Source organism: Mustela nigripes, chromosome 6, assembly GCF_022355385.1.
Source record: "Mustela nigripes isolate SB6536 chromosome 6, MUSNIG.SB6536, whole genome shotgun sequence".
In the NCBI taxonomy this organism is placed as follows: domain Eukaryota; kingdom Metazoa; phylum Chordata; class Mammalia; order Carnivora; family Mustelidae; genus Mustela; species Mustela nigripes.
The window spans coordinates 52,015,750-52,030,610 of NC_081562.1; the positions used below are offsets into that span (position 1 = coordinate 52,015,750).

The 14,861-nt window shown below is 44.8% G+C and overlaps 1 protein-coding gene across 1 annotated transcript in view; it reads right to left on the reverse strand.

The window, feature by feature from the left end:
• Nucleotides 1-7,588, reverse strand: part of XPOT (exportin for tRNA) — a 50,294-nt gene extending 42,706 nt beyond the window's left edge. The window contains exons 1-2 of the mRNA XM_059402550.1: nucleotides 7,172-7,588; nucleotides 3,489-3,622 (exon numbers count right to left, since the gene is read on the reverse strand). Coding sequence (XP_059258533.1) covers nucleotides 3,489-3,548 — 60 coding nt within the window. The 5' untranslated portion in view covers nucleotides 3,549-3,622; nucleotides 7,172-7,588. The remainder of the gene's footprint in view (nucleotides 1-3,488; nucleotides 3,623-7,171) is intronic.
• Nucleotides 7,589-14,861: the final 7,273 nt, after the last annotated feature.

Sequence of the window (14,861 nt, forward strand, 5' to 3'; positions counted from 1 at the left end):
TTAAGCCAAAGACAGTGATTCCATTAAAAAAGTGAAAATAGGGACACCTGGGTGGCTCAGTTGGTTAAGCAACTGAGCTTAACTGGGATAGAGTCCCACATCGGGCTCCTTGCTCGGCAGGGAGCCTGCTTCTCCCTCTGCCTCTGCCTGCCATTCTGTCTGCCTGTGCTCGCTCGCTCTCTCTGATAAATAAAAAAAATCTTAAAAAAAAAAAAGTGAAAATGATATGAAAGTTTTGTGGGTTTGTTTGTTTTTAAAGATTTTATTTATTTGACAGAGAGAGATCACAAGTAGGCAGAGAGGCAGGCAGAGAGAGAGAGGAGGAAGGAGGCTCCCTGCTGAGCAGAGAGCCTGATGCGAGATTCGATCCCAGGACCCTGAGATCATGACCTGAGCCTTAGGCAGCGGCTTAACCCACTGAGCCACCCAGGTGCCCGAAAGTTTTCAGTTTTTAATTAAAGTCTTTGCATTCTGAGTGCATGCATTACTAGCATTTTTGGTTTTTTAAAGATTTATTTGAGGAAGAGCAAGAAAGTGTGGGGGGAGGAGCAGAGGGAAAGAAGAAAGATAATCTCAAGAGGACTCTCAGCTGAGAGCAGAGCCCCAGTGTGGGGCTCGATCCGTCAACCCTGAGATCATGACCTGACTGAGACCAAGAGTCAGATGCTCAACCAACTGTGCTACCCAGATGCCGCATTTACTGGCATTTTTAAGTGAAATTCTGTGGCAATTATGAACAAGTCAAAGCTTTTATCATCTTTTCTTCTATTTCATACCTTTTCTCTAATGCTCTCCTGCCTCTAAGTGGCAAGAGTCACTTTAGCTACTGTCCCTGAAAAAAACAGAACTACAGCCAGACAATGGAGAATTGGGGTTGGTAGACAGTTATGATCAAAATTGATTATGTTCCACTACTCTTGATTTCCAACATCAGAACTATCAGAATTCACTTTCCTTCAGATTCCTTCTTTTTTTGTCCTAATTAAATCTGTTACTCGGGCTGGTTTAATGGATATCAAATTAAGCCTGAATTTGGAAGCTTAACATCAACCTGTAGCTGAAAAAAAAAAGAAAAAAAAAAACAAAACAAATCTGAGGCTGACAGAACTAATTTTTATTGATAAAAAGCATAATTGTGTATTAAGACCACTAACAATGCATTGGATTTATTTTTCTGAAAAAGAAAATTATTGTGTATTTAAGAAATTTGTTGGATAGTGGTATTTAATTTAAAAAAAAAAAAAAAGATTTCCGGGATGCCTGGGTGGCTCAGTGGGTTAAGCCTCTGCCTTCGGCTCAGGTCAAGATCCCAGCATCTTGGGATCGAGCCCCATTCTGGGCTCCCTGCTTAGCAGGAAGCCAGCTTCTCCCTCTCCCACTCCCCCTGCTTGTATTTCCTCTCTCGCTGGGTCTCTATTAAATAAATAAATAAAATATTATAAAACAAAACAAACAAAAAAACCACAAATGATTTCCAAAAAGGATCATAAAAAATAACAAAAAGGCTATTTAATAACTGAACAAAATAGTAAAAGGCTTTTAGTTATAGTCATGCAATACCAAGGTAAAGATCTATGCTACTTCAACTATGTGACTAAGGCTTTGAAGGTAGGCAGCTTAAACTCTTAAATAAAGAAATTTAGCTACATACAGAAAACATGGCATTTATTTTATTTATTTTTTAAGATTTTATTTATTTGAGAGAGAGAGGGACAGAGATAGAGAAGAGAGAGAGCGAGAGAGAGAGAGCGTGTGCACAGGAATAGGGAGGAGAAGGTGGAAAAGATTCCCCCGGAGCAGGGAGCCTGATATGCAGCTTGATTCCAACACCCTGGGATCATGACCTGGGCCGAAGGCAGAGCCTTAACCAATTGAGCCACCCAATCCAAAAACATGGATTTTATTTCTAAAAATATTTTATTTATTTATTTGAGAGAGAGAATGAAAAAGAGATCATGGAGGGGAGAGGTCAGAGGGAGAAGCAGACTCCCCATTGAGCAGGGAGCCTGACATGAGACTCAATCCCAGGACTCTAGGATCATGACCTGAGCTGAAGGCAGTTGCTTAACCAACTAAGCCACCCAGGCACTCTGCAAAAACATGGATTTTAAATGTCTTTTGATGTCTTAACTAGTTTGTTAGGTACCTTGTTACTAGCCAGACTACTTAAATCTCAATCCCTGTTATTTCCCTTTATGAGGATGGCTGGTTACTTATTTAACAGCAGAGGCACAGAACCATGTTAGATATTACTTGAGGTTTTTTTTGGGTTTTTTTTTTGTTTTGTTTTGTTTTACTTAATAAAAGTTATCCGGGGATGCCTGGGTGGCTCGGTGGGTTAAGCATCTGCCTTCGCCTCAGTTCATGATCCCAGGGTCATCAGGCTCCTTGCTCAGTGCAGGGCCTGCTTCTCCCTCTGCCCCACTCCACACTTGCAGTCTCTCTCTCTCTCTCTGACAAATAAGTAAATAAAATCCTTAAAGAATAAAAATAAAATTAAGAAAATTCTTCCAAAAAATTCTTTGGTCACCTGGATGGCCCAGTCAGTTAAGCATCTGCCTTTGGCTCAGGTCATGATCCTAGGGTCCTGGGGCTGAGTCCTGCACCAGGCTCCCTATTCAGTGGCGAGTCTGCCTCTCCCTCCACATCTACTCCTGCTCACGCCTGCTCACTCACATTTTCTCTCTCTCTCTCTCAAAAATAAAGAAAATCTTAAAAAAAAATTCTCCTTAAAAGCACTACAAAAACTGCAATAATATTTAGTGAGCCTGTTACCCTCATTAGGTGAATTATAAAAAATATCCTTTGCTATGAGAAGCAGAAAGAAAAAATGCTTCTCCTTCCTCTTACCCTGTACTTCAAAACATCTTTTAAAAAACTTAATTATAGGCTTATTCTTTAAATTCTTCTTTTATCATTCAGCTATAGCCCTGATTACAGGTATAGTCCACAACATGTTTAACTGTTTATTTTTGCTCAAATATCCCAGCACCTCATAATGGATTCCTTGTCATCTAATCATTTTTTGTAACCTAAGACATGGCATATATAACCACTAATTTACATGTCTGCCTGGAGTAAATAACAAGGATGCTAAATATCACCAACTCGAAGGTTAAACAACTCGTCCAGACCAAGTCAGGAAATATAAAGATAAAATATGCACGTCTGCTATTATGGAGAGTTCCTTGAGCAATCCTTTGCACTGCAACTTTTAAAGAATTAGAAATAATGATTGATGTGACATAAAGAGCTGCCCTGAATCACATCAGATTTTAATACCTTTCTTGAGCCAACTAAAAAGAACATCAATCACAATGCTACCATTTCTGTATTCAGAATATATTCAAGTACTTCAAATTTGTCTCTGTTCATTTCTACTCAAATGAAACCTTTATCATCAAATGTATTTTGTTTTTAAATCCAAGCCCTCTAATGCAAATTTGGGTTAACAACCTTTAAAAACTGATTAAGCTGACTTAACTTACCCTTTGTCTGAAGTCTGAATCAGCATTTGGATTTAGCCCTAAAAGAGCCTGTTCATCCATCCCTGCTGCTATTCTTGGAGTTTTCTGATTACAACAGGCGTGCCCTCTGATCCCACAGAAGAATCCACAAACATCTGCACACACAAAAAAAAGAGAAAGAAAACAATACTTGATAAACAAAACTGACGCTTATCCAGAATATCATCGTAACAAGTGGATGACATTACGCAAAGAAGTGTAAATGTTGAAAGAACTTCTTTTGAAACTAACCCAAATTACAACTAAAGGAACATAAGTCTCAGAAGAAGGCGCCTACTAAATACTCCACAATGTGTAATTTCTAAAAATCTAACATATGGAATTAATGTTCTCAAATTTTCTTATTCTTCAGGATCAAGTATAGAAAGTAATTACTTTCTACTTTAAATAGAAGCATCTGATCTGTGTGGTATAATCATCCCCAGTACTTAAAAGTGCAACTCTGCAACTATATTAAAATACGACACATCTAGATTCTTATACTAATTTGCCTGTTTCCATTTACCAATATCACAAACCTTTAGTAAAAAAAAAAATAACTTAGAGTGGTTGACTAAATAGTTAACCTTGGAGTTCAATATCCTTACTTTAGAGTCTATCAAGTACTTCAAGATAAGTCAAATTAAAGAGGAAGGAGCAGAAGAGAGAAAAACCAGTCATTTAACTTTTAAACAACAGACAGGATAATTTTAGAAATTTATTTCAAAAACCATTTTTTTAGTCTTTGGAAAGCAATGCACTTTTTCATAGTGTAGGGTCTAACATTCTCAAATAAGAACACGATTAAGCCCCAAAAGGCAACTTAGTTTTTGATAGAACATATAACTGAGGGAACACGGAACAAATTCTAAATGATGTGAAAATCACATTTATTCTCTCAATGCCTATAAGGTAGGGAGAACATGCTTATTCCTCCATCAAAAGGCTGTAGGGCTTTGTGACTGTGTGTGTGTGTGTTTTAAAGATCATAAACCAAAGAGAAGATCAGAGCCTAAAGAAGTCAGGAGACTGAAAGCAGGGGCTGAGGGCGCATAGCATTTTGGAAACGGTGAGGCCAGTATCTGATCCAGGTTAGAGGACGCCAACTACAATATGCTTTTCTGTCTTCCCCTGGGCGTGCCTGAAACAAGTAAGTCAGGGTGTGCGCTTAGAGCCCTTTGAGGGAAAAGCTCAGCTTTCTCTTGTGATTACTATCATATGTTCAGACTACAGCAAGGCAGGACCCACTGCCCTCAGGGTTAAGATGCAAACTCTTTTGAATGACTCCTCACTATTCTGCACCCCAACCCTACAAGGCCAGTGGTATTCTGCCTTTCATCTTTGCACTCCTGCTTTTCTTGTTACTTGGTTAACCCCTGCCTGTCCTTCAAAATTCAGCTTAGAAGTCCTCTTTCAAGAACACTTCTTTGACCCCTATTGTCCAATTCTTCCAAACTGGATTAAATGCCCCTCTTAAGTGCTGCTATGTTGTCACCACTGCCTACTTACCAGTTTTCTCTCTATAATCTTAAAGGGAAAGACTGTCTTAAATATTCCTCATTATATCTCTAGGACATAGTACAACATAGACTTTGGGTCTGGAAATACCTGGGTTTGTACTCCAATTCAGTCATTTTCAAACTGGTGCCACATGGACAACTAGGAAATGTGAAAGAGAGAGCCCTAGAGAGGGGTCATCATAGAGATAAAATGGGAAAGACCATCTATCTCAAAAGTTGTAAAGACCTCGGTGAGATAGGTATGTAAAGGATGTCTAGCATATAGTGGGCCCTCAACAGATTATAATTCAGAGCTAGTCACATGAGGAATGGGAACTACTTAGAGCAGTCCAGATTTATCATTTCATACTAATAAACGGGCATTTGAATAGATGGGAAAATGCAAAAAAAGGCAGTGGTTTTCCTCCCCATCCTTGCCATAAATGACTAGAAAATTTGATGATTCCCTGGAAAAAACGCATATACAAAAAAGAAAATTTGAATTTCTGTGAAATCCCAGGTTAAAAAGTCCTATGGCGGGCACCTGGGTGGCTCAGTTTGTTAAGCATCTGCCTTTGGCTCAGGTCATGATCCCAGGGTGCTGGGATCATGCCAAGTAGGGCTCCCTGTTCAGCAAGGAGTCTGCTTCTCCCTCTCCCTCCGCTTTCTGCTCCCCCTGCCTGTGCAGCTGTCAAATAAATAAATAAAATCTTAAAAAAAAAAAAAGTCCCATGGGGCTCCTGGGTGGCCTCTCGTTTAACAGACTGCCTTAGGCTCATGCCCTGATCCCAAGGTCCTGAGATCTCTATCTTCCTGCTCCCTTCTCAGCAGCGAGTCTGCCTCCCTCTCCTGCTCCCCTCCCCACACTTGTGCTCTCTCAAATAAATAAATCTTTAAAAAAAAAAAAGTCTTAGAAAAGATTCCTTTAATTTAGGGAAAATTCCTTAAGCTTGGTCAAGTCACTTTAATTCTATCAAGAGAAACAGCACTGAAGAGAAACAGTTCTTAAAAAACCTGGCCAATAGACCAAAGGGGGTTGGGGGATGGGGAAAAAAAAAAAAAAACCTGGCCAATAAATAACCTAAGGAAACATAAACTTGTTACAGTTGTCAGTAGAGAAAGAATCCCCCACAGAGAAGGAATTTGCATAATAATCAATATGCAGTGCAACATATCCATAAAACGGTGAATTACCCACATGTGTGCAAACAACTTAAAAGTTACAACCTGTGCAAAAAAGGTAACAGTTCCCTCAGTTAAAGGTTGTGCATGAACACATAATGTTCTAACGTGGCACAGACGTGCAGGCTTAAACATTTGTTACAATGCGATAAACACTTCAATTACGCATCTAGTAAATGTTTTGGGAGAAGGTAAGCAACATACTTAAAATATTAAGCCCTAACTTTTCTTTGATAGCCATTAAATTAAAAAAAAATCAAACAATCAGGGGAAACTCCTCCACACCTACTAGAGATTGTTCAAAGACCAGGACTGAATCTTTCCAGTCTTTTAACACCACGCTGACAAGTCGCTTTAATAAAACGTAACTTCCCCCAGTAACAACTAATTAGCACTTTCAAAAAGTACTCTGTTTCTTCTGGTTACAGGGAAACATCACGCTTGCCTACCCTACAGAACTGTGAGGAAGGGAAGAGAAGAAATGGCGTGTCTGTGCTGGCAAATTACTACACAGAAATAACACTTTTCTCCTTTTTGTCCTGGGGCGGGGGTGGGGGGTGGGGGGTAGGCAAAGCAAGTTTGAGGTCTCTGCAGTTGAAACTGGAGGGACACGCTGTTTTTACAAATGACGCTGGCCACTTTTACTACATTAGCGGCCAGAGACGATGCCGACCCTCCTCGGCCGCCCTTGCCCCCTCCTCATCCCCTCTCCGTCCCTCCCCAAAGGAAGCCTCGTGGCAATTCGGGTGATGAAACACCCGGCAACGGGCGGCCACGCACTCGGGACGCGCTCCGCTGCTACGGCCGCAGCTCGTACCCACCCCCACCCAGTCCGCCCAGCCTCGGGGCGCGCCATGGAGGGCCCCCGGCCCGCACCCCTCCCCGGCGGGGGGCTCCCCGGGCCAGTCCGCCCGGCCAACTTCCCCGCAGCCTCGCGCGGACCAAGCCGGGTCCGAGTCCCGCCGCCCCCGAGCTCCGAGTCACCTTCCCTATCACTCCATCCCGCCTCCCCGCCTGCACTCCCGAGGGCTGGTCAGCGGAGCGGAGCGGCGCCGCACGCAGGGAGCGGGGAGAGCGGCCCTCGTCCTTGTCGCCGTCGTCCTCCGCCACGGCCGCAGCGCTAACGCCGGAGACCGAGCAGGCTGGGGCCGCGCGCCGCTCCGCGTCCCCTGGCGCCTTCTCTTGCGTGGCGCCCGGCCGGCAAGCTAGCAAGCGGGCGGGCGGGGTCGGCGCCCCAGGAAGGGAAAGAGCGCGAGGGGCCGGCTAACGCCGCCGCCGCCGCCTCCGTCGCCGCTGAGTCAGCGCGAAGCGCGCTCCCCGCGTCGGCGCCGCGCGGGCCAGCGCTAGCAGCCTCATGGAGAGTGCGGACGACAGCCCGCGGGCCCTGACCCGGAGCCTACAACTCCCGGCATGCAACGGGCAGGCGCCGCTTCCGGGCGCTCGCCGGGGCCTGTGGTGCATGCCGGGATGGGGCGTCCGGCACGAGTCCCTCCCACCCCGCTGAATCTCGCGTGGGTCCTCACCGCCGGTCAGGTGTGCTTAGAATGTTTCATAAGGGCTTCATTAGCTAGTTGGCAGGTTGGAGTACCGAGCTCTTGGGATCCAGATGACGTAGTCCAAACCACGTGTGATTTAGGCGTTTAATTGCTCTTCTATGGTTCCACGTGTTTAGGGGCCGGAAGTGTGAGGATCCTCTCAGGAGCGCTGAAAATTCCCAAGCTTCTCTTTAAACGTACTAGTATGTTACCGTTCACGAAGAGGAGAGCATCCTTAGGGAGTTCTACTCGTAAGTTACTTTTCTGGTACTGCTGCTTCGTTTATTCGGAGGCAGTATTGGCTCAAGGTGTCCGCATTTGAATCCCCACCCTAACCCAACCCTTTTCCCCTCCCACACTTGATCTCAGTTTCAGGCGCTTTACATAATCTTACCTGTACCTCCGTTTACTCATTTGTAAAATGGGGACAACAGTAGTACTGATCTTAAAGGGTTCTTGTGATGACTGGGAATAATATATGTTTGCACACAGTAAGTGCTCAATATTTAGGTTTCACTGTTGAGTATTTTCTACTGGTTACAGACTAGGTTGCAGTCCCTCAGACTACAGTGAGGAGCAAACAAAACTTGGGAAGGGAAATTCGGAAAAGAAGGAGAATACAATTAATGTAACAATTAAGCAGCTACATTTGTTTAGTGACCCACCGTGTGCAAGACACTACGACATGTATTTCATATATACAATATTTTCCATCACTTTTGCATCATGTTTGTAGTTTTAAAGTGTCAGGCGAGGATTCCTGTCCTATTTCAGTGTATCTTCAGAGTCTAGCACGTAGGACAGTGCCAGCCTGTAGTTAAAACTCAGTAAATATATAATTGCATAGATTGATTCTTACATTACCTGTGTCCGTCAACTATGGACTGTGAAAACCCAATATTAATCCTAGTCTGAGTGGCTCCAAAATCTTTAATATAGTCAGACTATGCATGCCCCATTTACCTATTATCTACAGCTTATCTATAGTTTATCTAATGACATTGGCCCTTTATGGTAGTTCAAATACCTAGGATTATAAAAATCTTTCAATTTTGAAAACTTACATTATTTTGTGTGTGTTTTTTTAAAGATTTTATTTATTTATTTGACAGACAGAGATCACAAGCAGGCAGAGAGAGGAAGGGAAGCAAGCTCCCTGCTGAGCAGAGAGCCTGATGCAGGGCTTGATCCCAGGACCCTGGGATCATGACCTGAGCCGAAGGCAGAGGCTTTAACCCACTGAGCCACCCAGGTGCCCCCAAAACTTACATTATTTTGAAATAAAGAAGCACTTGGTGGAATCCAACCAAAGAGGACCAGAAACGGTTATTAAATTTGACTACTTTACAGTCTGGCTTTCTCATCTCAGACTAACATAAAATGCCAGCTACTAAAGTGGTTCATAGGGATGCCTGCGTGGCTCAGTTGGTTAAGCATCTGCCTTCCTCTCAGATCCTGATTCCAGAGTCCTGGAATGGAGTAGGAATCCCTGCTCAGCGGCGAGCCTGCTTCTTTGCCCTCCCTCTGTCTGCCTGCTCCACCTGTTTGTGCTCTCTCATTATCTCCATATCAAATAAAGTCTTTTTAAAAAAGTTTATAAATAAGACATTTTAATTTAAAGCATGTATACTTGCATATAGCGTTTTTACATATTAATTGCCAACGTTTTGGAGCATTTATTATGTGCCACAAATAGCTTTAAGTGTTCCTAAATTAATCCTCACAACAATTCTATGAGGTACTATCATTATCTATGAGGTACTATAAGGTACTATCATTATCTGTATTTTATAGATAAGGAAACTGAAAATAGCAGAGCTGAGATTCAAACCCACTTCATATGTACTCAAAGGTTGTTATCTCTAGGTGGTGAGATTGCAGATGATTTTTTTTTTCATTGTACATTTTTGGATTTAAAAAAAATCCTCCATGATGTGATGTTATGAGCACAGGTATTATATAAGACTGGTGAATCACTGAATTGTACCTCTGAAACTAATAATACCTTATATTAATTAATTGAATTTAAATTTTTAAAAAAGTAAGTAAGTAAATAAATAGGCCAAAAAAAAAAAAATCATCCACAGTGACCATGTAGTATTTTCATAATTAGGAAAACATTTAAAAAAACGCAAAACTACTTTAATAAAAGGAAAAAAGAGATAGTTTCATTCACTCTTTGAGCATTTATAAATGCTATGTCCCTTGGGAAGCATTTCCAGATTTCTTCAACCAGGTCTGTTTAATTGTTTTTTTGATGTTGCTTTTTTAAAATCCTCTTTTATGTCATGAATATATCTTAATATGTTTTGTTTTGTATTAAATTTGTGTGGTTGTCTTTCCTGTGACTCAATTCTTGAAGATTGAAAAATCTTATTTTGATTCTGTTTATGGATAGTGATTTCTCAGTAAATATTTGTGAAATGCATTAAATTGAATTAAAAAAAATGCAACTGTGAGCTGTTAACCACTGAGTTCTGTGTCAACTTCTCTTCCTCACATGCTTCATCTTGATGCTTGTTAAGTCCCGTGCCATTGTCACCAAAAGCTCACTCATTCAAGATGGGTTTTCTGGCAGAGAACGAAATTGAAAAATAGGTCAGGTAAGCTGTCTTTACTTGTTCTAGTCCAATCATTGATTTTTCTTAGAGAAAGTGGGTGTGAGGCAGGAAGCCTCAGGCAGAATAGAGCATTGAAGCATTATTTAGTATAGGAAAAAGTTTTTTATTTTTTATCCAAAACATGGTATAGTCCCTTAGGCTTCATTATAATGACATCTCTCCTCCATGTCAGTTGATTGCTAATTGTTAATAGTTACTTAAATAGTCAGTACCCATTGATACTGAATAGAAACACCGAGAGATTCCTAAATCAGACACCTTTAAATATTCAGTTTCTATTTACCTACTACAGATATGGGGTACTATTACCCCATTTCACAGATGGGAAAATTAAGGCACTAAGAAATTAAAGTAACTTGTCTAAGATCATTTAGCTCCTGAATGTGAGAGCTGAAATTTGAACCCGGGTCATCTGGCTCTACGTTCCTGTGCTCATAACTACAGCCCCTTTAAACTAGTTGAATCGACCATACCTCAACCTAAGGCTGCTCTGTTCTGGTGAATGTTCTTCTGGTTAATGAAAGTGCCTTGGGGATTAGTTCTGGGTAAGTAATGTTCCATTACTTTTGATAGTTTCATCAAGAAACACCTATTAAGTGCTCGATTGCACAGGAATTGTACTAAATGGTTCTTGAGTTTAGGTGGACTTAGAGTAATTGCCCATCTTGGATATATGTACATCAATTATCCACACAAAGCTTACCAAAAGATAAGGAAATACAAATTATGAATATGTGTCTATATACTTTTAAAATTCATAATTCATTGCATTTGATCCCCATACCAATTCATTGGTTAGCCAGGCAAGTATTGGTAGTTTCATTTTACAGATAATGAAACTGAAGTCAAAAAAGGTTCAGAGACTTTCCAGAAATCTCACAGATACTGAATAAGGGGGTTTGCGCTGTAATCCAGTTCTCTTGACTCCAAATCCAAATCCTAACTCCAAATTTGCGCAGCTCCAGATAGCAAGGTTTCATTCTGGGGGACAGGAAGAGTCCTGTTTTGTGGCTCAGGGGTCCCGCATATGGAGGGATTTGAGACCAGGTGTCTGGTTATGGATGCCTGAAATCCCAAATTAGGGTTAGGATTAGGGTTTAGGAGCATGGCAAGCCAGATCTGCTGGCTGTGGTGCAAGCTACCTTGGGGGTTCAGATGAGGGAGAGCTCAGGCTGAGTGTCAGAATGTGCATTAGTGTCCATGGCGGGCCTCCAAAAGTGGGAGTGGCCTTGGGAGCCGTCCAAAATTCTCCTAATCTGGGGAGTTTGTGTAGCTCTATAGGGCATGGTTTCCTTCTGGAAGGCAGGCAGAGTCCTGTGGTTTTAGCTCTGGAGTCTCCAATCTAGAGGGCTTGTGGACTCTCAGGACCATTGCCTGAAAACCCAAGTTAGGGTTAGGGATAGGACCTAGGGCATGGCAGGTCTGATTTGCAGACGCTGAGGCGAGCTCCCTGGGATCCGAAGTTAGGGCAGGTGTCAGGCTATCATTCAGGCTGGAGTTTGTGTCCATGAGGGCCACTGAACCTGCAGGAGACCTAAAGGGGCCATGAAGGTTTTTACCCCTCTGGGTGTTTGCACAGCTCCAAATAGCAAGGTTTCATTCTGGGGACAGGGGGAGTCCTGTTTTGTGACTCAGGGGTCCCCCATATGGAGGAATTTGAGACCAGGCCTCTGCATATGGATTCCTGAAAACCCAAGGTAGGGTTAGGATTAGGGCCTAGGGCCATGGCAGGACTGATCTGCTGGCTATGGGGTGAGCTACCCAGGGAGCTGAGTTGAAAACAGGGCTCAGGCTAAAGGTCACAATGCAGGTTTGTGTCCATGATGTCTCCAAATGTGGGGGTGGCCTCAGGGGCAATGTAGGTTTTTCCTACTCTGAGGTTTTCACACAGCTCCAAATAGCATGGTTTCCTTCTTGGGGTTAGGAGTTCTGTATTGTGGCTCAGGGGTCCTCCATATGGAAGGATTTGAAACCAGGCTTCTGGGGACAGATGCCTGAAAACCCAACCTACGGGTTAGGATTAGTGCCCAGGGGCATGGCAGGCCCTATCTGCTGGCTGTGAGAGGAGTTACCTTGGTGGCTGAGTGGAAGGTAGGGCTCAGGCTGAGTGTCAGAATGGCATTAGTGTCCATTTGGGCCTCAAACAGAGGGGGTGGCCTCGGGGTCCACACAGGTTTCTCCTAATCTGGGGGTTTCATGCAGCTCCATAAGGCATGGTTTCCTTCTGGAGGGCAGGCAGAATCCTGTGGTGTGGCTCCAGGGTCCCCAGTAGGAGGGCTTGTGGGCCAGGACTCTGGGGACCAAAGTCTAAAAACCCAGGCTAGGGTTAGGGTAGGGCCTAGGGCATGGCAGGCCTGATCTGCAGACGCCGAGGTGAGCTCCCGGGGATCTGAAGTTAGGGCGGTTGTCAGTCTGTGGCTCAGGCTCAGTGTGTGTCCATGAGGGCAGTTGAATATGAGGGTGGCCTTAGGGTGCCTCCTGACATTCAGAGGTGACCAGGACTGCATGTGCACCCATCCTTTAGAGCACTTTCCTGGCTCCCTGGGGGCAGAATTGAGTTAGGGTGTGAGCCCGAGGCTCAGGCTCGGGCTTTCTTTTGGTTTCTTTTTCTTCTTTTTTTCACTGGAGGTGAAGATTGCCTGAGGTGGATGTGCAGGTTTCTCCAGCTCTTGAGTGTTTCCCACAGCTCCCAATGGCACGCTTTCCTCCTGGGTGGCAGGTGGAGTGCTGCGGTATGCCTCAGGGGTCCCCAATCTGGAGGGCTTGAGGGCCAGGCTTCTGGGGATAGAAACCTGAGAATCCAACCCAGTGTTAGGTCTTGGGCCTGGGGCATGGCAGGCCCCACCTGGTGGTGCTGAGGCTGGCTCCTGGGGGGCTGAGTGGAGGGCGGGTTTCACCGGCATCCGGAGATGACTGGTACCACATGTGCACCCGCCCTTTAGAGGGCTTTCCTGTAGGTTTTGGGTGACACCACTTGGGACCCCAGGCTGGGCCCAGGCGTCTCCCCCATAGGCCCCTGCCACTGGTATTGAGTTCGCAGGAGCTTTCTGGCCAGTTCTCATGAGCTTTCTGCCCAAATTGACATCACAAGCAGAAAGCTCATGAGAATTAGGCGGCATTGGATGGGGATTCGGCCCATGTCGGCCCCATGCTGAGAGCGCTTTCTTGCTAGGTGTGTGCTACGGCCTTGCCAGAACTCAAGCTGGGCCCATCTGGCTTCCAGAAGCCCCCTGCAGAGGCGAGCTCCCCCAGGATGAATTTGAGTTAGGGTGTGAGACTGAGCCTCAGTCTCTGGCTTCTTTTGGCAGAAGGGGGCGCCAAAGGTGAGGGTGGCCTGAGGTGGGTGTTCGGGATTCTCCAGCTCTGAGTGTTTCCCGCAGCTCCCAACGGTAAGGTTTCCACTTGGGTGGCAGGTGGACTGCTGGTGTGTAGCTCAGGGGTCCCCACTTGTGGAGTGCTTTGGGGCCAGTCCTCTTGGGATGGAAGCCTGAAAACCCAACCTAGAGCTAGCGAAATGGCCTAGGGGCATGGTGGCCCGATCTGCTGGTGCTGAGGCGGGATCCCCGGTTGTGATTTGAGAACAAGGGTGACGCTCTGCATCAGGCTCCAGGTTGGTATACAGGGGCGGCTGCTGAATTTGGGGGTGGCCTCTGGGCGGCATGCAGGTTTCTCTCGGTCTGAGGGTTCTGAGCAGTTCCAAATGGCAGTTTCCATGTGCGAGGAAGGCAAATTCCTGGGGTGTGGTTCTGGAGTCCGCAATCTGGAGGGCTTGGGGGACAGGCCCCTGGGAACAGAAGCCTGAAAATCCAACCCAGGGTTCGGGTTAGGGCCTAGGGGCATGTCAGGCTCAATCTGCCAGTGATGAGACCGGCTCATCACTGAGTAGAGGGAGTTTTTGGCCATGAGTGTGCCTGGCTTTAAGAGCGCTTTCTCGCAGGGCTCTTTCTGCGACCACTCAGGACCTTGGACCATGCCCAGGCGGCTCCCTTGAAGGGCTGCGCAGCTCTAAGGGAGTTCGCTGGGGGTTTCTGGCCAATTCTCACAAGCTTTCAGCCCAAATTGATATTGATTTGAGAATTGGCCAGCATTGTGCAGTGATTCAGGGCACGTTCACACCTGCTGTTGAGAGCACTTTCTGCTTAGGTGTGTTGCAAACATCCTGGAATTTGGGCTGGGGACACCCAGTTTCATGGGTGGTAAAGTCGGAAGGAGAGTGTTTGGGAATTCTCCTGGATAGAGGCATGCTTGTGGCTTCAAGGGGTTTCGTGTCAGCTACCCTGGGGTGAATTTCATGCCTGACACTGGGTGAGTCAGGTTACCTCACAGGTTTTCCATTTCCTCCTTAGGAAATTGCTGGCAGGTAATGTTCAGCTTGGAGCAGAACCCTCCTGCACGGTCAGTGGGCATGCAGGCTGTTGCAGCCACTCTGGAAAAGAGTATGGTGGTTCCTCCAAAAGCTAAAAACTGAACAACCCTAGGATCCAGCAAATGCAATCCTAAGTATTTACCCAAAGGACA